This window comes from Chiloscyllium plagiosum, chromosome 9 (genome assembly GCF_004010195.1).
Source record: "Chiloscyllium plagiosum isolate BGI_BamShark_2017 chromosome 9, ASM401019v2, whole genome shotgun sequence".
NCBI classification, from domain to species: domain Eukaryota; kingdom Metazoa; phylum Chordata; class Chondrichthyes; order Orectolobiformes; family Hemiscylliidae; genus Chiloscyllium; species Chiloscyllium plagiosum.
The window spans coordinates 83,413,179-83,435,903 of NC_057718.1; the positions used below are offsets into that span (position 1 = coordinate 83,413,179).

The 22,725-nt window shown below is 42.1% G+C and overlaps 1 protein-coding gene across 15 annotated transcripts in view; it reads right to left on the reverse strand.

Annotated features, from left to right (window-relative positions):
* LOC122552997 (mitogen-activated protein kinase kinase kinase kinase 3) overlaps nucleotides 1-22,725 on the reverse strand; it is a 297,362-nt gene that overhangs the window by 145,502 nt on the left and 129,135 nt on the right. For all 15 annotated transcript variants that reach the window (XM_043696362.1, XM_043696366.1, XM_043696357.1 and 12 more), the window contains exons 10-12: nucleotides 6,315-6,377; nucleotides 6,148-6,229; nucleotides 5,952-6,062 (exon numbers count right to left, since the gene is read on the reverse strand). In XM_043696362.1, the coding sequence (XP_043552297.1) occupies nucleotides 5,952-6,062; nucleotides 6,148-6,229; nucleotides 6,315-6,377 (256 nt within the window). The remainder of the gene's footprint in view (nucleotides 1-5,951; nucleotides 6,063-6,147; nucleotides 6,230-6,314; nucleotides 6,378-22,725) is intronic.

The following is a 22,725-nucleotide window of genomic DNA, read 5'->3' on the forward strand; positions in this document are numbered from 1 at the left end:
GCTAAATGGCATCCCTGGATTGATGAGAGTGACAGTTTGTCATAGACTACTTGGAACAATGCAACTGGAACCATCCAGAGCCAACAAGGTGAAATCACTGCTCTCCCTTCATTGTGTGAATGAAAAGAAGAAAAACCAAAAAATCTTGAGAAAGAATTCTAACGCAAGAAAGGACATAAATCCATCTGATCAACAACCAAACTGAAGAACATCCATCGTTCCACAGACAACGTCATCATTGCTAAATCAAACGAACAGAGACACAACTTAACCATCCATAAGATGTATACTTTGATCTTCAGAATTTTGTTTTCCTTATTTAGATTATATTTTTTGATCGATAATATGTGTAAAACTGTCTGACTCTTGTTAGTCTTATTTATGAACAAATGTGTGTGTATTTAGGGTGTTAAAAGAGTATAGTTTAAGTTCCATAGTAGTCAATGATAAATCCTTTGTTACAGAGTTGTAGAGATGTACAGCAAGGAAAGAGCCTTTGGTCCAATTCATCCATGCTGACCAGATAACCGAAATAAATCTCGTCCAAGTTGCTAGCACTTGGCCCATATTCCTCTAAACCCTTCCTACTCATATAATCATCCAGATGCCTTTTAAATGTTGTAATTATACCAGCCTCCACCATGAAAAGGTTGCCCCTTAGGTCCCTTTTAATCTTGTCCCTCTCATCCTAAACCTATGCCCTCTAGTTCTGGACTCCCCTACCCCAGTGAAAAGACTGTCTATTTACCCCATCCATACCCCTCATGACTTTTATAAACCTCTATAACGTCACCTCTCAGAATCCAACACTCCAGGGAAAACAGCCCCAGTCTATTCAGCCTCTCACTACAGTCAAACCCTCCAACCTTGGCAACATCCTTGTAAATCTTTTCTGAACCGTTTCAATATGTTTCAACATCCTTCTTATAGAAGGGAGGCCAGAACTGCAAACAATATCCCAAAGGTAGCCTCAGCCGCAATATGACCTCCCAACTCCAAGACTCAATGCTCTGACCAAGAAAGAAAAGCATACCAAACTCCTCCTTCACTATCCTATCTACTTGCGACTCTACTTTCAAGGAACTATGCACTTGCACTCCAAGGTCTCTTTGTTCAGCAACACTCCCCAGGACCTTACCATTAAATGTACAAGTCCTGCCCTTATTTCCAAAATGCAGCACCTCACATATATCTAAATTCCATCTGTCACTCTTCGGCCCATTACTCAGAGGTAATCTTCTTCACTGTCCATTACACCTCCAATTTTGGTGTAATCTACAAATTACTAACCATGCCTCCTACGTTCACAGCCAAATCATTAACATAAAATACAAAAAGTAGTGGACCCAGCACCGATTCTTGTGGCACTCCACTGGTCACAGGCCTCCAGTCTGAAAGGCAACCCTCCACCACCTTCTATCTTCTATCTTTGAGCCAGTTTTGTATCCAAATGGCTAGTTCTCCCTGTATTCCATGAGATCTAACCTTGTTAAAAAGCCTACCATGGGGAACCTTGTCAAACGCCTTACTGAAGTCCACATAGATCACGTTCACTACTCTGCCCTCATCAATCCTCTTCGTTACTTCTTCAAACAACTTAATCATATTTGTGAGACATGATTTCCCACGCACAAAGCCATGTTGACTATCCCTAATCAGTCCTTGCCTTTCCAAATACATGTAAATACTGTCCCTCAATATTCCTTCCGACAACTTGCCCACCACCAATGTCAAGCTCACCGGTCTATAGTTACTTCGCTTGTCCTTACCACCTTTCTTAAATAGTGGCAACCACATTAGCCAACCCCCAGTCTTCCAACACCTCACCTGTGACTATCGATGATACAAGTATCTCAGCAAGGGGCCCAGCAATCACTTCCCTAGCTTCCCACAGCGTTCAGGAGTACACTTGATCAGGTCCTGGGGATCTATCCATCTTTATGCGTTCTAAGACACCAGCACCTCATCCTTGGTAATATGGACATTTTTCAAGATTTCATCATCTGTTTCCCCACATTCTCTATCTTCCACGTCCTTCTCCACAAAATACTAGTTTCTTATCTACCCCATCTCCTGCAGTTCCACATGTTGGCTGCCTTACTAATCTTTGATCTCTGCTATTCGTTAAAGAATAAATGAGTTTACAATAGAGCTAGTTTCCTGTTAATGAAAAAACCTGGTGTGAATTGCTTTTGTCCTGTAAAGAAGTAAGGCAAATTGAGCACTTTGTTGTTATAAGTGGATGCTTACGCTTTTGTGACAGCATGTGGAAAAATGGGGATTGATTATCAGCATACTTACATTTTGTTACAGCGTAACTAGGAAGGCAAAAAAGCACAGGGCTGAAGGATAGATATTCTCAGTTGCAGAGAATGGGGGATATGGAGTCCCACGAAAATTTATGCCGGGATCACTTAGCAATTTAGGTCAATGATTTCAAATCTGGCAAAAAAAGCACAATTCCTAATTTTGCAACCGACACTAAATGGGAGGCTCTTTAACGCAGAAGCGTTATAACAAATAATGAAGGTATTAATAAGCTTAGAATAAAAAAGGAGTAGTAGTGGTATATAAGGAACAGCTGTGGTAGGAGATATAACCAAGCGCAGAATTGGAGTTGCAAGATAGCTAGAGGAGTGGCAGGATAGACCCAAAAGCAAAACTGTCGGAATGCAAGAAGAATAGCAGGAGAAAATCAAGCCTAAACTTAGCCGAGGCAACATCAGAGACTTCAAAAACAATAAAGAAAAATTTAAAACGACAATACAGAATCATAGGTAGGCAACTAGCTGATCACTTTTGCAAATTTTTGCTACAAGAGCGAACCTATAATGTAAACTTGCATATTAAATTAACAGGAAAACTTTCATGTGAGTCTTTGAAAGAACTTAAATAAACTTAAGGCTAATTAGTTTAATAAAGGCATGTTAGGTACCTCAATCCCTGTTCTACATGGGAATTCAAGATCACTTGTGTATGGTTATAAACTCCAGTTTCATTTCTAAACAAAGTTGCAAAAAACTGATCTGTGGTTTACATTAGAGAAAAGAATATTCTGTATAATTACTAAGACCCTACAAACAGCTTTCTTCATTCAGTGAAATGTTGCAGTAGTTGCCTCCATACGTATGGCATTCGTGTGGCAGTGGACAAATTCTGAAAATATTTCACCACAAACAAATCTTTACAAAATATTGTTTGTTGTCAATAAAACCTCTAATTCAAATCTGAACATTTCAATTGATCTGAATATTTTTCTTGAAACAGTGAAGCCATGACACAGTAGGTAAGGAGAACGGTTTAAAAGATTATTGAAGTCAACAGCATCAGAAAACTAAAATAGCATCACATGGCTCCAGCAGCTACTCCTAAATGTATAACCAAATTACCAGCCTTAATTCCTTCTTGTTCAAACATGCAAAAGTGTAATGGGCCAATGGAGCAAGCAGTGACAGGTGGAATTTAATTTAGATAAATGTGAGATGCTGCACTTTGGAAAGGCGAGTCAGGGCAAGACTTATACACTTAATGGTGAGGTCCTGGGGAGTATTGCTGAACAAAGAGATCTTGGACTGCAGGTTCATAGTTCTTTGAAAGTTGAGTCACAGGGAGATATGATAGCGAAGAAGCCGTTTGATTTCCAAATGCCTTGTCTTTACTGACCAGTGCATTGAGTACAGGAGTTGGGAGGTCATGCTGTGACTGTACAGGCCATTTTTAGGATGCTGTGTGCAATTCTGGTCTCCCTCCTATAGGAAGGATGTTGTGAAACCTGAAAGGGTTCAGAAAAGATTTACAAGGATGTTGCCAGGGTTGGAGGATTTGAGCTATAGGGAGAAGCTGAATAGACTGAGACTATTTTCCCTGGAGCATCGGAGGCTGACAGATGACCTTATAGAGGTTTATAAAACCATAAAGAGCGTGGGTAGGTAAATAGGCAAGGTCTTTTCCCTGGGGTCAAGGAGTCTAAAACTAGAGGCCATAGCTTTAAGATGAGTGAGGAAGAACTAAAAGGGACCAAAGGGACAACGTTTTCACGCAGAGGATAGTGAGTGTGTGAAATGAGCTGCCAGAGGAAGTGGAGGCGGCTGGTACAATTACATCATTTAAAAGGCATCTGAATAGATTTATGAATAGGAAGGGTTTAAGAGGGTTATGGGCCAAGTGCTGGCAAATGGGGTTATATTTATGCAGGGTGTCTGGTTAGCATGGATGAGCTGGACTGAAGTGTCAGTTTCTGTGTTATATATCTCTATGACACTATGACACAAGGTGGTGACACATTTTCATGCAGCAAGCAGTTAAAATCTGGAATACATGGTTATGTGCAGGAAGTAGGTTCAATCACTGTGCTCAAAAGGGAATTAGATTGTTCCTTTTTGAAAAAACAAGAGCACAATTATAACGAAAAGGCAGAAATATGGACTGGGTGAGATGCTCATTTGGGACATGTACACAGTGGATCAAAGGTGTCTTTACGCATGACAACAATTCTGTGATTCATCGGAATCTCCTTTTCAACCTCTCCCCTTACCTTAGACACGGTGATTCTCAGGCTAAACCACCACATTTCATCTCCCTCTGATGAGGGAGCAGCCCTATGATCCTTTGGGACTATAGGGACTTCACCCTCATCACCAGTGAAGCAATCAGTGTTCAAACAAAACAAAAAATCTTTGCTATCTTTTGCCTTTGAACAGGTTGCCAATGATGAGATCCTGTTTCAAGCATTGCGTGTTCCACTTGTTCTTGATGGTGCTTTTAAATGCCCAGCCTATCAATCAACAAGTGAATACAAAAGACTAATTTCAATTTGTAACTGTTGCAATTTCTGATACTAGTTTTTGTGCTTTAATTAATCTCCTTTCATAATATGTAGATTTATGCATTCCCACACATTTGTACAGATGATGTCGCATACCTAAGAATTTTTCTTCAAACAAGACAGTAATAAATTGTCATATATTTGATATTACTTATTTCCTTGTTCTCTTATTTCTTTGTAACAATTGCCAGCACACCACCTCAGCAGCAACAGACTGGTTTTGCATTCTGTAATACTTCAGTCACGCATGTTTTATAATCATTGTTAGCTTAAAAAAAAGTTTTGTTTTCATGGTTCATGATAGCTGTTGCATAATTTATACATATTGGCAATGAGCAAATTGATGAATAATTATATTAGTGCAAATAAAAAATAGGAAACTGTTTTATTGAGTCCAGAATGGGATTGCCAATTTACAAATATAATCCTCAAATGCTAGTGCACCCACATAAATTTAAAGAAATGCTTGAAAAAAATGAAAGTGCGCTTAATTCAACTTTTGTGATGTACATTAAAAGGTGTTCAGCATGGTTATAATGACCTAAACAATCCAAGGAACAGAGGTTAAGTACTGGAAGAAAAAAGACGTTATTGCACCATTAACTCAGCTGCTTCAATGGACAGGGAAAAAACTTAAAAATTTAATAAGACTCCCCATCCTCTGACATCCTTACTATGATAGTTTTCCACTTTTAAACAAAAACACAGATTAGAAACTCACTAGTACATGGTGGGCCAAAGGGCCTGTTCTTCTGCTGTATTGTTCTATGTTCTACTTTGATTCTACATTGAACTCTCGATTGACAGTTGACAACATACAAATTGGAATACTTTCATTTGCAATGCCTATGCTTTTAAATTGGGATATTCCTTTTCTTCATAAAATTGGGTGCATGTTTTTACACAAAATTTAAACACACTTTTCAGGTATACATGAAAAACAACATTTACTGTTAGCCAAACAGTTCAAATAAAACAAATGCATTGCATTTAAACTGATGGTTTATTTTCCCACAGTTTTATTCTAGTTTAATAGTTGTAATAAAGTAGTCCCAAAGCTACTAAGACAATTTGAAGGTAACACAAAGCAGAAATTCATAAATATGGGAAATAAAATATATTTTACCTCTGGATCATCATCATCAACATCATGATAACTGGAATGATCCGGGTTGTTCAACTTATCAAGCAATTCTATAGCAAGCGTACGATTCAAAGACTGAGCCACAAATGGGTGCTGAAAATAAAAATTAAAAGTATAAGGGAAGTATTTGAATATTAATGTTCTTAAATAGTAAAGTCATAAAATGTACTATACTTGCCTGCAATAACTTTTCAGCAGTAGGTCTTTTTTTGGGATTTTTCGTAAGTGCCAATTTTACAAACTGATGAAAATTAGTTGACCTAAAAGGACAACAATCTATAATGAATCAACTTGGAAGCTGGACAGATTTAAAACAGACAAATAAAACGTCCAAGAAATTCATACCATTTTATTTTGTCCTTCAATTTTGGAGGCTGGAAGTTGCTCTTTGTCATCAAAAACAAAGCTCTGAAAAGAAAAAGATTAGTCAGCCTTGTACGTTTATATATATATTCACAAGATGCGGGTGCTGCAAAATTCATTGCAAGATCCCTAACTGCCCAGATGACAGTTAAAAGGCAACCATATTACTCTTGGTCTGGAGGCCAGATCAGGCAAATATGGTAGTTTCCTTCTCTAAAGGACATTAAAGAACCAGATGAATGTTTCTGACAATCAACAATATATTCATTAGACTCTTAATACCAGATATTTATTGAATTCAGATTCCACCATCTGCCATAGTAGGATGTGAACTGTGGCCCCCAGAACATTACTTGAGTATCTAGATTAACAGTCCATCATTAATACTACTAGTCCAGTGCCTCCCCAGAAAAATATAAATAAATGATATAAGAAATAACTCTGAGTGGAGAAGTCACAGCTAATAAAAGTCTGTAAATCACAGCAATCAGGCAGCATCTATGGAAAGACAGCTAGCTAACGTTGAGTCTAGACGACACTTCTTGCTCTATCTCCATGGAGGTTGCCCACTCTACTGTCAGTTCCGGCATTTTATGTTTTTCATACAGATTCCAGTATCTGCAGTAATTTGCTCCTAATAAGACTGTAGGCTGCTTAAGCATACATGTGTGAAATTTTACTGTTCACAATCTGATTTGACTAAACGAAGTAAATGAAGTGAGGAATTGCTACCCTGATTAGGCATTTCCCATGGATCACTTTTCTTACCGTATTTGTATCTGTATTCTTTCCCTTTAAGTTAATACATCAACAGTATCCATCAATAATACAACGGTTAACAATTTTTCTTCAGGTTTCTTCACGCATGCAAGAATTTTACATATTCATTCACCCCTACAGACCGCTTTCTCCCCACAGAATCTTGCTTCTGCTTGTTTTTCATCTATTAAACTCATGTTTCATATGTTGTCCTTCATGCCACTTCTTTCTTCAATTATCCTTACTCATTGCTACTGCAATTTATGATTAGATTAGATTAGATTAGATTCCCTACAGTATGGAAACAGGCTCTTCTGCCCAACAAGTCGACACCAACCCTCTGAAGAGTAACCCACCCATCCCTATTCCCTGACATTTATCCCTGACTAATGTACCTAACACTATGGGCAATTTTAACATGGCCAATTCACCTGACCTGCACACCTTTGGATTGTGGGAGGAAACCCACGCAAACAGGGAGAATGTGCAAACTCCACACAGACAATCGCCCAAGGCTGGAATTGAACCCGGGTCTCTGGTGCTGTAAGGCAGGCAGTGCTGACCACTAGCCACTGTGCTGCCCCAAATTTATATCATGCTTCTCAATGCTCCCAAATATGTGTTCCCTGTATCTTGCTTATTCATTCTTACTTCTATCTAGTTGCTTTTGCTGAATTCATGGTGGACAAGCAAGAGGCTGGAATTCACAGCAAGCTAACAGCATCAGGAGGTGGAGAAGTCAATGTTTCGGATGTAACCCATCTTCAGGACTGGGGATGGGTGTCAGGGGAGCTGCAAATGAGCGAGTGGGTGGGGGTGAGGTCGGGTTAGACGAATACAGATAGAGGGTATGACCTGGTTGGTCGATGAGAGGAATGAATCCGGTTGGTAGCTGGAAGGAAAGGTCAGCCAGAGGAATGGAAGGGCGAGGGGCTGGAAAAAGAGTCGAGGGATGGGAAAGGAGGTTATTTGAAACTGGAGAACTCAATGTTGCATCTTCTGGACTGTAGGCTGACCAGGTATAAGATGAGGTGTTGTTCATTCCATTTCCGGTCTGGTTCGCTGTGGCAATGGAGGCGTCCAAGGATGGTCATGTCAGAAAGGGAGTGGGAGGGGGAATTAAAATGGATAGTGACTGGGAGGTCAGGTCGGCCCCTACAGGGAAAGCTGAAATGCTTGGTGAAACTTTTCCCTTAGTGACCACATTGGAAGTACTGGATACAGTAAACTAGGTTGGAGGAGAGGAAGGTGAACCTCTGTCTCACTTGGAAGGACTATTTGGAGCCAAGGATGGAGGTGGGGTGAAGGGGGATGTTGGGAGGTTTTGCATCTTTTATGGTTGCTGGAATGACCAAGGATTGGTGAAGAGAACAGTCCTTGTGGAAGGCATAGAAGGGTGGGGAGGGGAAGATATTCTTGGTGGTGGGGTCTAATTGGAGTTAGCGAAAGTGTTTAAGGATTATGCATTGAATGCGGAGACTGGTAGGTGTAGTAGGACAGGACAAGGAGGAACATGTCTTTATTGCATATGGGGGGGGGGGGAAAGAGAAAGAAAGAGGTGTTAAGAGCAGTGGAGCAGAGAATGAAGGAGTTGTGGTGGAGGGCTGTCTGGGTGACAGAAGGGGTGGGAGGGTGAGTACATTGTTCAAAATAGACGGACATCTGGGATGCTTAGGAATGGAATGCCTCCTTGTCTAAGCAGTGCAGCGGAGATGGAGGAATTGGAAAAATGGGATGGAGTTCTTGGAGGGTACTGGGTGGGAGGAGATGTCATCCAGGTAATTATGGGAGTCTGTGGGTTTCTAGTAAATGCCCATCTGTAGACTTTCACCAGGGATGGAAACAAAGAGGTCAAGAAAGGGGAGAGACATGTCCAAGATAGACCACATGAATTTAAGGGTGGGGTGGAAGCTGTGGCCGAAGTCGATGAACTGCTCCAGTTCAGCCTGAGTGCAGGATGCAGCACCGATGCAGTCATCGACGGCAGAAGAGTTGGGGAACAATACCAGTGGAAAATGCGATGGGGTTAATTTGTTCTGCTGACCTTCAAGAAATTGGATGCGGAGGGTAGGGTGGTATGTCTTGGTCTTGCAGGTAAAATGTAAAAAATAAAAATACATTGCCATCTCCTATCATTCAGAGGTAAATTTACATTGATTCTGAATAAGGGATGATAACAATAAAAACATTGCTTAAAATTCTGACACATGCTGTAGTTAAAGAAACGATTTACAACAGATCTGCCATTAAGGGAATGATTTACTTTACATTGTTTCTGGAGACGATCAGGTCACTGCATTGTCTCAAGTGGCATGTGACTGTGGGGAAGTGGCTGGGCATTGTCTTGTGGGCATTACTGACTGTGATGTGAGATTTCGTATAAAGGAAGAACTAGTTCCTTTGTTCAGAGAACTTCATTGCGAAAAGTGTTAAGTGATCCTTCAAAGCTTGTAGTTGCTTAATAAAGTTTGGCTGTTCACAGGAGGTTGGCGTATTGCAGTTGCAGTTGCATCAAGTGTTTAAGAACCTCAAGAAAAAGAACCTCAAGTGCACGCACCGAAGAGGGTCTGTTCGGTGTAGCCGACAAAGAGGCAGGCATAGCCAGGACCTATCCGAGTACCCATGGGCATCCCCGGATTTGGAGGAAAAGGAAGGGGTTGAAAGAAAAGTGATCAAGGGTAAGGACTAGTTCGGCGAGGTGGAGCAGAGTATTGGTGAAGGGGAACTGGATTGGTCTGCTGGAGAGGAAGCAGCTGAGGGCCTGAAGGCCATCCTTGTGGGGTATGGACATATATAAGGACTGCATGTCCATAGTGAAGCTAAAGTGCTGGGGGCCAGAGGATTGGAAATTATTTGAAGAGATGGAGGGCATGGTTAGACCCACGGACATAAGTGGGAAGCATCTGGACGAAGGGAGAGAGGATGGAGTCGAGATAGGGAGAAATAAGCTCGGTGGGGCAGGAGAATGGAGAGATGATGGTCTGGCTGGGGTAGTTGGGCTTGTGGATCTTGGGGAGCAGGTAGAACCAGGCGTGGACGGCTGGGGGACTATGGCATTGGAGGCAGTGGAAGGGAGAGCACCGGATGCAGAGGTTACAGACAGTGAGTGTGATTTTGGCCTGATGGGCCACAGTGGGGTTGTGCTCAAGGGGGAAGGTACGATGTGGTGTCAGAGAGCTGGCGTTTGACCTCTGCAACTACCACTGCACTGTCTTTGTCAACAGGTTTGACAATGAAAAGGGGATCGGTGCTCCCTCTTACATCAGCTCTTTAGCCATATTTCAACTATATCATCTTCCTACTCCTAGCCGCAGTGGCTGTGGCACAGAAAGTAATCCCAACATTACACCTTAGAGTTTCTGCTTTTCAACTTCTTATCTAACTCCTGAATTGCCTTTGCAAGGTAGCATTTCTCTGCCTATGTCATTGGTACCAATGTAGACCACAACCTCTGGCTGCTCACCCTTCCTCTTCAGAATAATCTGTGCCTTTCAGAGACATGCTTCACCCTGGCACCAAGGAGGCAACACTGTATTTGGTTGTGTCACTTGCCTAACTGTGCTCCCAACTACACAGTCCCTTATCATCACTCTTTGTCTGCACTTAGAATCGCCCTTCTGTACAACAGTGCCAGTCATGGTGCCAATGACCTAGCTACTGCTGCTTTCCCTTAAGAGGCGATCCCCTGCAATATATCCAAAATGGTGTATCTCTTTGAGGGGGGAATGGTCACAGGGGACTTCTGTTTACCTTACCTTCTTGGTGATCACTTAACTCTCTTGTCTGTGTGGTTCTTATTGGTGGTGTGACCAGCTTGCTAAATGTGCTATCTACGACATTCTATGCATCGTGGGCACTCCACAGTGAGTCCATCTGCAGCTCCAAGCATTCCCTACAGCAAACCAGGAGCTGCAGCTGAACCTATCGGAAAGATGTTGCGAAACTTGAAAGGGTTCAGAAAAGATTTACAAGGATGTTGCCAGGGTTGGAGGATTTGAGCTACAGGGAGAGGCTGAACAGGTTGGGGCTGTTTTCCCTGGAGCGTCGGAGGCTGAGGGGGTGACCTTATAGAGGTTTACAAAATTATGAGGAATATGGATAGGATAAATAGGCAAAGTCTTGTCCCTGGGGTCAGGGAGTCCAGAACTAGAGGGCATAGGTTTAGGGTGAGAGGGGAAAGATATAAAAGAGACCTAAGGGGCAACTTTTTCACGCAGAGGGTGTTACATGCATTGAATGAGCTGCCAGAGGATATGGTGGAGGCTGGTACAATTGCAACATTTAAGAGGCATTTAGATGGGTATATGAATAGGAAGGGTTTGGAGGGATATGGGCTGGGTGCTGGCAGGTGGGACAAGATTGGATTGGGATATCTGGTCGGCATGGACGGGTTAGACCGAAGGGTCTGTTTCCATGCTGTACATCTCTATGACTCTATGACAATTCCCGTATACCACTAAGTATCCCCGATTTCCCAAATATTGCAGGAACAGCATTCTATGGGGTTGAGTTCTTCTGCCATTGTGAACCTTATCAACCGCAGACAACAGACCAGAAACAGATTACACAATTCAACTTCGATCTCGACTTCTAGCACACTACAACTACAAAAAGTATGTACTTCACCTCTCTCCAGATACTACTCACCCTGGTTCTTCCAAGGCAAGCCTTTATCACTTTTTGAATTGTGACATCACCTCTGGAGCTCTGGCACTGGATTCAGCTCCATATTCACTGTGATTGACCCTATTCCTCAGATGTTTATCCTGCTGCCACTGCTGTTCACCCTCAGGTCCACTCTCCTTTGCTCTGTTGCTACTGCTGTTGCTGCTCAGACTAACCTCAGTCCAGCCCCAATCCTCAGGTATTTATCTCGCTGTTGTACACACACCCCTCCCCCCAAACCACCCAAATTCATTCCCCTTCGCTCTTTTGTTGCTGACGTCACTGCTTGGACTGACCTCAAAATGGCTGGTGAACTTTGCTTGCATTGTGAGGTGTTGCGGGGGCGGGGGGTTGATGCTGAGAGAAAACATGAATGTCAAGAGTGGGATATGAACCACTCAAGAAAGGGACCTGAATTTACCAGGCTTGAGCGAGGCAAAGAATAATACTCAGGTCTGACATCTTACACCACTCAGCCATCCTGACAGATTGCAAATGTTGCTATTGACTAATTTTAATTCTATTCTCCACTGGAAGAATTGGGAGGAGTGCACGAAGGATCAACTGACATTTGGGAAACAGTAATATAATAAATATAGAATGCTTCTTTATTCAGCACAATATTAGTGAAGGTGTATAACAGATAAGATGGGTTACTATTTCTATCTGGATGAAACCCGAATACTGTGGAAATAACAAAATTATCATGCTGACTTCTAAATTTTAATTGTAAACTATAAAAGGAATATAACAATAGGTTTCACTTGTAAAACCTACATGATTTGACATCAATATGCCACCATATCTCAGGACATTTGACTTTCCGTTGCTAGGAAGTAAAATAAATAGGGCTAGGGATTTCTGCTGCTTTAATACCTCACTTTCTACATATGTGGTGGCCTTAGCAGCAGTCAAATGTCGAATGATCAGTAAGGTTGTTAGGCAAATGATATGTGCTCCAAATTCAGAGATTCAAATTTATGCTCCAAATTCAGAGATTGTGCTGGAATATTGTTCATCCAAATCCGAATTAACCAGCAAAAGGATTCTTGTGGATCACTGAATATTGAGATAAGGTAAATAGGTAGTGTTTTCCCCAGTCCAAACTAGAGGCCAGAGGTTTAATGTGAGAGGGACAAGATTTAAAAAGGATGGTCAACTTTTTCACACAGAGGGTGATGCGTGCGTGGAATGAGCTGCCAGAGGAAAGGGTGGAGACTGGTACAATTACAACATTTAAAAGGCATCTGGATGGGTATACGAAAAGGAAGGCTTTAAGAGGGATACGGGCCAAGTGCTGGCAAATTAATTTAGGATATCTGATTGGCATGGACGAGTTGAATAGAAGGTGTGTTTCCGTGCTGTACGCCTTTATGACTCGAAGTGTGAAACAGCTAAGAACATAGATTAACACGGTCAGAGAATCTGTGTCAGAGATGAAGTGTAATCCAAAATTACAAAAAGGCTGACATTAGCCTCCTTAGGCCATTCAAGAGAACTGCATACTACTTCAATTAAGTCAAAACTCTAAGGTTTTCGATCGATTCTGATTATACTTAGATTAGATTTACTTAGATTACTTACAGTGTGGAAACAGGCCCTTCGGCCCAACAAGTCCACACTGACCCATCCAGACCCATTCCCCTACATTTACCCCTTCACCTACCACTACGGGCAATTTGGCATGGCCAATTCACCTAACCCGTACATTTTTGGACTGGTGGGAGGAAACCGGAGCACCCGGAGGAAACCCACGCAGACACAGGGAGAATGTGCAAACTCCACACAGTCGCCTGAGGCGGGAATTGAACCTGGGTCTCTGATGCTGTGAGGCAGCAGTGCTAACCACTGTGCCACCATGTTATACCTTTTAGTTTTTCAATGAGAAAAGTCAAAGTATCCAACAATTTCTAGAGAGAACTACATATGTTGATCCAAAAAGTATTTAGCTAAATATTTATGCTCCATGAAGTCAAAAGTGAGACTCAAAAATTAAAAAGCTGCCATTTTTAACATCAAACAACTGAGAGAAAACAAAACCTCTTAGTTCCTTTTAAATTGTCAGATTCATAGATTATTGGAGGAGCTGCAGATAGTGAGGAGGACTGTCGGAGGGTACACCTGGATTATAAATGAGTTGGAGGCATGTACAGAAAAAATGTCAGATGGAGTTTAATCCAGACAAACGTGAGGTGATGCATTTTGAAAGGTCACATACTGGTGGAAAATTCCACTGAATGGCAGAACCTTTAGGAGTATCGATATGCAGAGAAATCTGGCTATGCAGGTCCACAGATCACTGAAGGTGGCAACTCAGGTCGATAAGGTAGTAAAAAAGGCCTCTGGCATGCTTGCCTTCATTGGAAGGGGTACTGAATATAAGGATAGACAAGTTATGTTGCAGCTTTATAGAACTTTAGTTAGGCCACACTTGGAATATTGCGCACAGTTCTGGTCACCATACTAACAAAGATGTGGATGCTTTGGAGAGGGTACAGAACAGGTTTACCAGGATGTTGCCTGGTATAGGGGATTTTAGCTATGAAGAAAGGTCGGATAGACAGGGTTTGATTTCACTGGGTCACAAGAGGTTGATAAGATTGCAAATGGTATCGATAGAGTGGAAAGTATGAGGCTTTCTCCCCCAGGGTGGAGGGGTCAAGTACTTGGGGACACACGTTCAAGGTGTGGGGCGGGAAGAGTTTAAAAGAACTGTGCAAGGCACATTTTTCACACAAAGGGTGGTGAGTGCCTGGAATGTGCTGCCAGAGGTGGTGGTGGAAGTAGTCACAATTGCAACATTCAAGAAGCACCCAGACGAATGCATGAATAGGAAGGGAATAGACAGATAAGGATTCTGTAAGTGAAGTCAGTTTTAATATGGAAGGGCAAAACTTGTCAACGCAGGCTTAGAAGGCTGAAGGGCCTGTTCCTGTGCTGTATTGTTCTTTGTTTTATTAATACAAAGGTCATTTTAAGGCAATATATTTGCCTTAAATGCAAAATATGTTTGCACATATGTTTGCATTTTTTTCATGGTCTGTATGTGAAAAGGGATATCACTTTTAAAAAGGGGAGCACATACAAGGAGTTGTTGGCAACTTGGATAAACAAGCAAAGCTGACTGATGTGTGAGAGTCAATGTTACTTTCTGGGACAGTGGGCTCAGCACTGAGAGGCCTCTGATTACAAATCTGCAGTTTGCAAGATGTGCAAGGAACAGAAAAGCAAGGAACGCTTCTGAAGTTGACTGCATCAATATCTCACTCTGTACCTTTGTGTGAAAAGATGCTCTATTCAATTCTGTGCAGGAAATTTACATCCGCAGACACAGAGAAATAATTCTAAAATCTAAAGGGAATAAAAGATCCCAGGTCCAACAAGTCAACCAGTTAACTAAAGTCTCATCATTATTATGCAGGCAACATGGCAACAAAGAACTGAAAAGATTGCAAAAATAACCCGTCTAGTTTTTTTTCCCCAAAGATTTAAGATTTAATACAGAGACATGTCAAGCAATGAGTTTTTCTTCAAATATAGCCTTGCCTTTTTCTTTCGCGTGAGCATGTGGGATTTTAAAAGAGGTAAAGTTTAATTTTTCCAGTCATTAATTAGTTAATTGGTTAGGAATACAGGTAGTTATCCTATAACTCTACGCATTCCTGTGTGACGCCGTATTATAGAAAATCATGCAGTGGAAATAATGAGACCATTGGGAAAAACAGGGGCGAACCACCAAAACTACCAGTAAAAATTGCAACAAAAATACCTGTCTTGATAGCGAAAGAAGCTAAGATTTATCCCTTGATCCAAGTGTCAGTTTTTGGAGTATTTCACATCGTGATGCTTGGGGACATCTATCACCTTATTTTATAAAACTCACCTGATTTACTACCCAGCCCATCCTTTGGTGCCCCTCTCACACATCTAGCACCATCATACCATATGCCATTTCCAAAACAACTCACCACTTCCTGGGGATATCCCAGAATTGGCCAACATCCATGGTGCAGCACCATCTTTAAAAAGATATTGTGTACCCAGACAAGAGCTGCCCTGCATGGTTCCTGACATTGCCTGCCACGTTCATGGCCAATGAAGAAATTATGCCTCTCTCTGAGCAGGGACATGGAGATGCTGCTGATAGGAATGGGGTGATCAAAACATAAGAAATAGGAGGAGTAGGCCATCTGACCCTTTGAGCCTGCCCCACCATTCAATAAAATCATGGCTGATCTTTTTATGGCCTCAGCTCCACTTATCCGTCCTCTCACCATAACCCTTAATTCCTTTACTGTTCAAAACATTATCCATCTTAGCTTTAAAAAAATTCAACAGGAAAACTTCAACTACTTCACTGGGCAAGCAATTCCACAGATTCACAACCCTCTGAGAGAAGAAGTTCCTTCTCAATTCAGTCCTAAATCTGCTCCCCCTAATTGTGAGGCTATGCCTTCTTGCCCTAGTTTCCCCCACCAGTGGAAACATCCTCTCTACTTCTATCTTATCCATTCCCTTCATAATTTTATGTTTCTAAAAGACGCCTCCTTACTTTTCTAAATTCCGATGAATATAATCCCACTCTACTCAGTCTCTCTTGATAAGCCAATGCCCTTAACTCCAGAATCGACCAAGTGAATCTCCTCTGCACCTGTTCTAGTGCCAGTATATCCTTTCTCAAGTAAGGAGTCCAAAACCACATGCAGTACTCCAGGTGTGCCCTCACCAGCACCCAACAACGTAACCTCCCTGTGTTTAACCTCAATCCCTTCAGCAATGGGAGATAAAATTCCATTTGCTTCTTAATTGCCTGTTGCACCTGCAGACCAATCTTCTGTGATTCATGCACAAGGACACCCAGGTCCCTCTGCACAGCATCATGTTGCAATTTTTTACCTTTCAAATAATAGACTTTTTTACTGTTACTCCTATTAAAATGGATGACTTCACATTTATTAACATTGCACTCTATCTGCCAGACCTTTGCCCATTCACTCAAACTACGTCCCCCTGCAAAGTCCTCTGCACACTTTGCTCTACCAATCAGCTTAGTATAATCTGCAAACATTGACACACTATACATGGTCCCTAACTTTAAATCATCTATGCAAAGTGTAAATAATTGCAGTCCCAAAACTGATCCCTGAAGCACACTACTAGTCACTGATCACCAAAGCACTCATTTTTATCCCCATTTTTTGATTCCTGTTAGTTAACCAATCCTCTATCCATGCTGATACATTACCCATAACATTATGCATCCTTATCTTATGCAACAGCCTTTTTTTGGGGCACTTTAGCGAATGCCTTTTGGAAATCTAAGTACGCACCTACTGGGTCCCCATTGTCCACTGTATTCATAATGTCTTCATAGAATTCCAGTAGATTAGTTAAGAATGATCTGCCCTTCATGGACCCATGCTGCGTCTGCCAATGGGACAATTTCTTTCTTTCTATCTAGATATCTTGTTATTTCTTCCTTGATAACAAATTCAAACATTTTCCCCACTATTATTTTTTAAATAGTGGCATCACATTTGCTGTTTTCCAATCTGCTGGAACTGCCCCAGAGTCCAGTGAATTTTAGAAAACTCCCAGAGGCAGAATGTCCTTTTCTCCCAGGTCAACAGAAGATGCCATTGTGCGGGAACCACACCAATCTGGACCAGGGTTATCATCCAGGCCAGTACAGTCTCAACCATCTGAAGGATTGCATAGAACATAGGGAGATCAATGATCTTCTCCACCATGCCAGTGAAATTGCCACCATCTTCTCGTTGATACCTCACACTATCTCTGTTACTGTACTCTCATTTCCTGCAACAACTTCCCCACTCTCACTCATCCTTGCTAATATCTGACCCTGACTAACCTTGAATCTCTTCTACACAACCTACTCACCCCTCAGGAAATGTCCACACATGCACCAAAAGTAACAGTCTGCCACCCACCTTTCTCTCCCTAACTCACTATGTGCAAAGTTTCCTGATTCTGACCACCCGAAGGAGCTGACTGATGTCACAACACGGCAGTGAACCCTTTGTTAATTAAACCAAAAACCCAGAAAAGCTCACCTCACCTTGTAACCTGTTAAAATATGAGTGACAGAGAACTCCCAAATTCCATTATTTAAAGAAAATAGTATTGATTTATTTTTTAACTCAGTCAACATTAAACAATAACTACTTACAACTCAAAACCCCTTTTTCTCTTAACTGCTTATTACCTGCCTCCAACTCTATAACAATATGTCATTCCAATAAGACACTTATTAAAATTACATCAACTTAATTTAAAAACCACACAGCCCACTGTCATCTTCAGTGTCTTTCTTCTTCCAGCTGATGATCTCCCTGGTCACCATCATTTTTTAAACTGTGAATATGTTTCATTTGAAAAGGTACCTTTGATAGAGAGTATTTCCTAATTTCTTGGGTCTCTCTCGATGGCAATTGTTCTCTCTTCAATTCTTAAAATGTCTGCATTTTTATATCCCTAACATTGGATTGTCTCATTGGTTCGATATTGCCAAAACAATAAATTCAAACGTGATTGGGTTTTAGTATCCTGGGGCATAATTTAATTTGAATTTCACCAATCAGTTTATTGTCAAAACAATCACCAAATCTCAGGTACCCATTTCACAGCCAAATGTTACATATTTTCAATTTTCCAGTACACTATGGGACTGCCATCTAGTCATATACACAGGTGCTTGTAATCTCTTCGTTCAGAACAGCATTCACTCTCTTAAAGGTACAGTACACGCCTTCAAAGTCATAACACTGACCATGTCCAAGCCCTGGTACTTTTTTTTGCAGTTGATTACCAAAGTGATTACCGTATATACTCGAGTTGCAGTCAAATGTTTTGACTACTTTAAAGGTTAAATTAATGGGGGTCGACTATTACATACTACTTTTGAAGGGCTGAAATTCATGCCCGTCAAAATTCATAGCATATCATTAGCAGAAGCCCAATTGATCTCGAAACGAATGAAGAAAAAAAAACAACCAATTACAGTAATTCTCAAAATCTGGAGCACAACAGCCAGCGGACTGGAAGACCAGAAGCGGAGCGAAACAATCAGCAGACTAGAAAGCTGAAGCAGGATGTGACAGCTGGCACACTGACTCAAACGCTGATCTGTTATCTGTGAAGAACTAGGGTCAACTTTTTCACGAATTATATGGAAAATTCCAGGTTATTTTTCCTAAAATAGGGGGTCTACTCGTACATGAGATCGACTATTACTCAAGTATACATGGTAGTCACTGGAACAGATTCACATAAACCTGCAGATATTCTTTAATATCTAAACATATATTTTAAAGAGAGAAAAAAGCTCTTAATGTAAACAACAAAACCAAGTTTCAAACCGGTCCTCAACACTGTCCTTTTACTGTTAGTCAATTCCAGTGAAATTTGACTCTTACCTCCATTCTAAATTTTAAAATTAACAGATTGCTCCCAACTTTTTGTCCTCAGGCTGGAGAGATATTTCACAATGCTTTTTCCAAGTCTACTCGCACAAACATTTCACAATACCTTTCACAATGCTCTTTACAAGAAAGTGCATAAGAATACTGATCATGTGATGCCAACACAGAGTCCAGTCCTTCACACACCACGACACCTAGTGCCGGGGATGAGAATCGCATAAAAGCGAACGGGAGCTTACTTCATTGAATAAAACGGTCAGCAATTCACAAAACATGTTCCAGACAAATTGAATTTAATTGACGCTCATTATCGGAGAACTGCCTGTATCAGTTTTGTTAAAATAAGATTTTTTTTTGTTAATGCAGTTTTATCACCAAAAAGCTAAGGTTGACTTTTACATAAAATATATGAAAAGGTTAAATTTCAGGCCAAAAGACATGGGAGTAACTTTTATACAACATTGGCTCTATACACATATATATGTACATATATTTGTTAATATTTCAGTTCCCCAGATCAATAACTACAACAATACCACTACTGATACACTACAAGTAGTGTAATCAGATTTTTAAAAAATTGAGGCTTGCAAGCATTGGCAGTCATGCAATGCCATCATGGATAGCAAATCTAGAGTCAGGCATAGCTACCCTCTTTACCTTGTCCTATTGAAATCTTAAGCCGATTCCATCAGAAAGGTGCTGGCATAAGAGGGGTGACAAAGACCAAATAGTGGAGTCATTCAGTCAAATGCCTCCCTACACATGGACAATATCACCACCTTCTGCTTGGATCCATTATGCATTGACTGAGTAGCACCAGTTCAATCTGACCTCAGTCAAAACACATCGAAGCAAGAGCCAGACAACCTGAAGGTGCTGGCAATAAAGGTGAGCAGTGCGCATAAAAAATAACTGGAAGGAGCAAGTACTCATGGTCAAACAAAAACCAAACATGTCAAAGCAAGACTCCTTCTCCACTACGTGTGTGAGGAAGACCATCAGGTGTATGGCACTCAGTGTTGCTGTACAGATCTGGCCTATTCTCATCTGAACTACAATTTGCTTTACCTGGAAGTCAAACTGGACTATGTTCACAGGGACATGATGCATTAACCTCTAGATAAAGGGGTACATGTGGCCAGAATGAGGAAGTTTTGTTAAGTTTATAGCTATGCATAGAAACTCCTTATACAAGTGTTTAGAAGGAGAACAGGGAAAATACCATTATCCACACCCAAGTGGGCATGCTGAGGTCTTACCTGTTACCCAATGTTGCAAAGAATTTGTCTTGCCATGTTGACACAGAACCCTTCAAGTGTTTGAGTCATATTGCATCACTTGCCCTTTGTGGAGGAGATTCTATAGAAAAACACTTTTGACCACAAATCCATCAGGCAGTGGTCAGCATATAGCATACAAGATCTTATAGGAAAAATAAATGGTTCCCCATTGTGGTGAAACGGTTAAAAATTATGTCCCAATACATGTGTGAATCATAATGTAACACATGTATTGGGCCAAGCAATGGAACATATAGCATACAAGATCTTATAGGAAAAATAAATGGTTCCCCATGCAGACTATTAGTCACCTGGTAGAATGCCTCAGTGCCAGAACTTATAACCAAGCACCAAGACACAGTGGTAAAAAAGGCCCTCAGATCATTCCTCTGTGACTGGAGCCTAGCCCTTTTTGCACATTACTCTTGAGGTGGCTGGGATGGGGAAGAGACAGTCATCTACATCCATGTGGACAAAAAATCTGAAAGAAAATCTAGAAGGAGATACAATAGTGTTTGTTCAGCTTTATCCTAAGCAGCTCCATGACACAGGGTTCTATGCTCTATGGGTTCACATTGTGATAAACATCTCTTTTTATTTCAAAAAATGTATTTTATTCATAAAATATTCTGATGATCTGTACAATTGGTCACGCCATACATACGCAAACATCCCATTTCTTTGCATACAGAGATAGAGTAATCATTCGTATATACAGGTCTGTACGTTTACCATATATCCATATGTTTAGCTGAGGCGTCAGCGGAGCCCACTTACTGCGTGGGCCCCCTGTTCTTTGGCAGGCAGATGTTACACGGTGGTCTTGCCCCACCGCACCTTGGCGGCAGTTGCCCCAAGCTTCAGCACGTCCCTCAACACAGTCCTGGATCTTGGAATGTGCCAGTCCACAACACTCAGTCGGGGTCAGCTCCTTCAGCTGGAAGATCAACAGGTTTCAGACAGACCAAAGAGCTTCTTTCACCGAGTTGATGATCGTCTCGGTGTGTGTCCTGGAGAACAGACCGTGAGTCCCGCGTCACGGAGCTGCTTGGGACGAACCTCGACAAACACTCGTCTCCAGACTTCCTTTGCATAGGCACATTTCAGAAGGAGGTGTGAGACAGTCTCGTCCCCTCCGCAGCCACTTCGAGGGCAGCATGCGGTGCGGCAGAGAGTCCGGCGTGCGTAAAGGATCTCACAGGCAGAGCCCTTCTCACCACCACCATGTCTTGGTGCGTGTTGGAAAGTTCTGGTGATGAGGCATTCTGCCAAATGACTGACAGTCTGCTCAGGGAACTGCTCGACAGGATCTGCTCTTTCCTTTTCCCAAAGGGTCTCAAGGACACTGTGCTGACCACTTCCTGATGGACCTGTGGTCAAAGGTGTTTTTCTTCATAAACTTCTCTATGAAGGACAGGTGATACGGAACGGTCCAACTACTTGGAGCCTTCAGTGACAGCGAGGCCAGGCCCATCCTTCACAACACCGGGGACAGGAACCTCAGTACATAGTGACATTTTGTGTTTGCGTACTGGGGATCAATGCACAGCTCGCTGCAGCCACAAACAAAGGTAGCTATCAGGGTGAGGAAGGCATTTGGCGTGTTTTTCCCCCCGTTGCCCAGAGCTTTGTACATCGAGTCCCTTCGGACCCTGGCCATCTTTCCTCTCTATACAAAATGGAAGATGGCCCAGGTGACTGCGACGGCACAGGTTCTGCGAATAGGCCAGACCTGTGCCACATATAACAACACTGACAGTGCCTCACACCTGATGACCAGGTTTTTTCCCGCGATGGAGAGCGACCGTAGCTTCCATCTGCCCAGTTTCTGCCTCACCTTGCTGATACGCTCACCCAAGACTTGGCGCACGCCTCAGCCCCTCCGAACCAAATACGCAGCACCTTCAGGTGGTCGGTCCTGATGGTGAAGGGGAGCGAGGATTGGTCGGCCCAGTTCCCGGAGAGCATGGCCTCGCTCTTGCCTCAGTTTACCTTGGCCCCCGAGGCCCGTTCGAACTGGTCACCAATGCACAAGAGTCTGTGCATGGACAGCGGATCAAAGCAGAAAATGGCGACGTCATCCATGTACAGGGAGGCATTAACCTACAGGCCCTCCGCTGCCAGGAATAGTCACCCCTCTCAGGCTCGCATCCTTCCTGATGGACTCGGCAAATGGCTCTATGCAGCACACAAACAAGACAGGAGACAGAGGGCAGCCCTGCCTGACTCCAGATCTGACTGGGA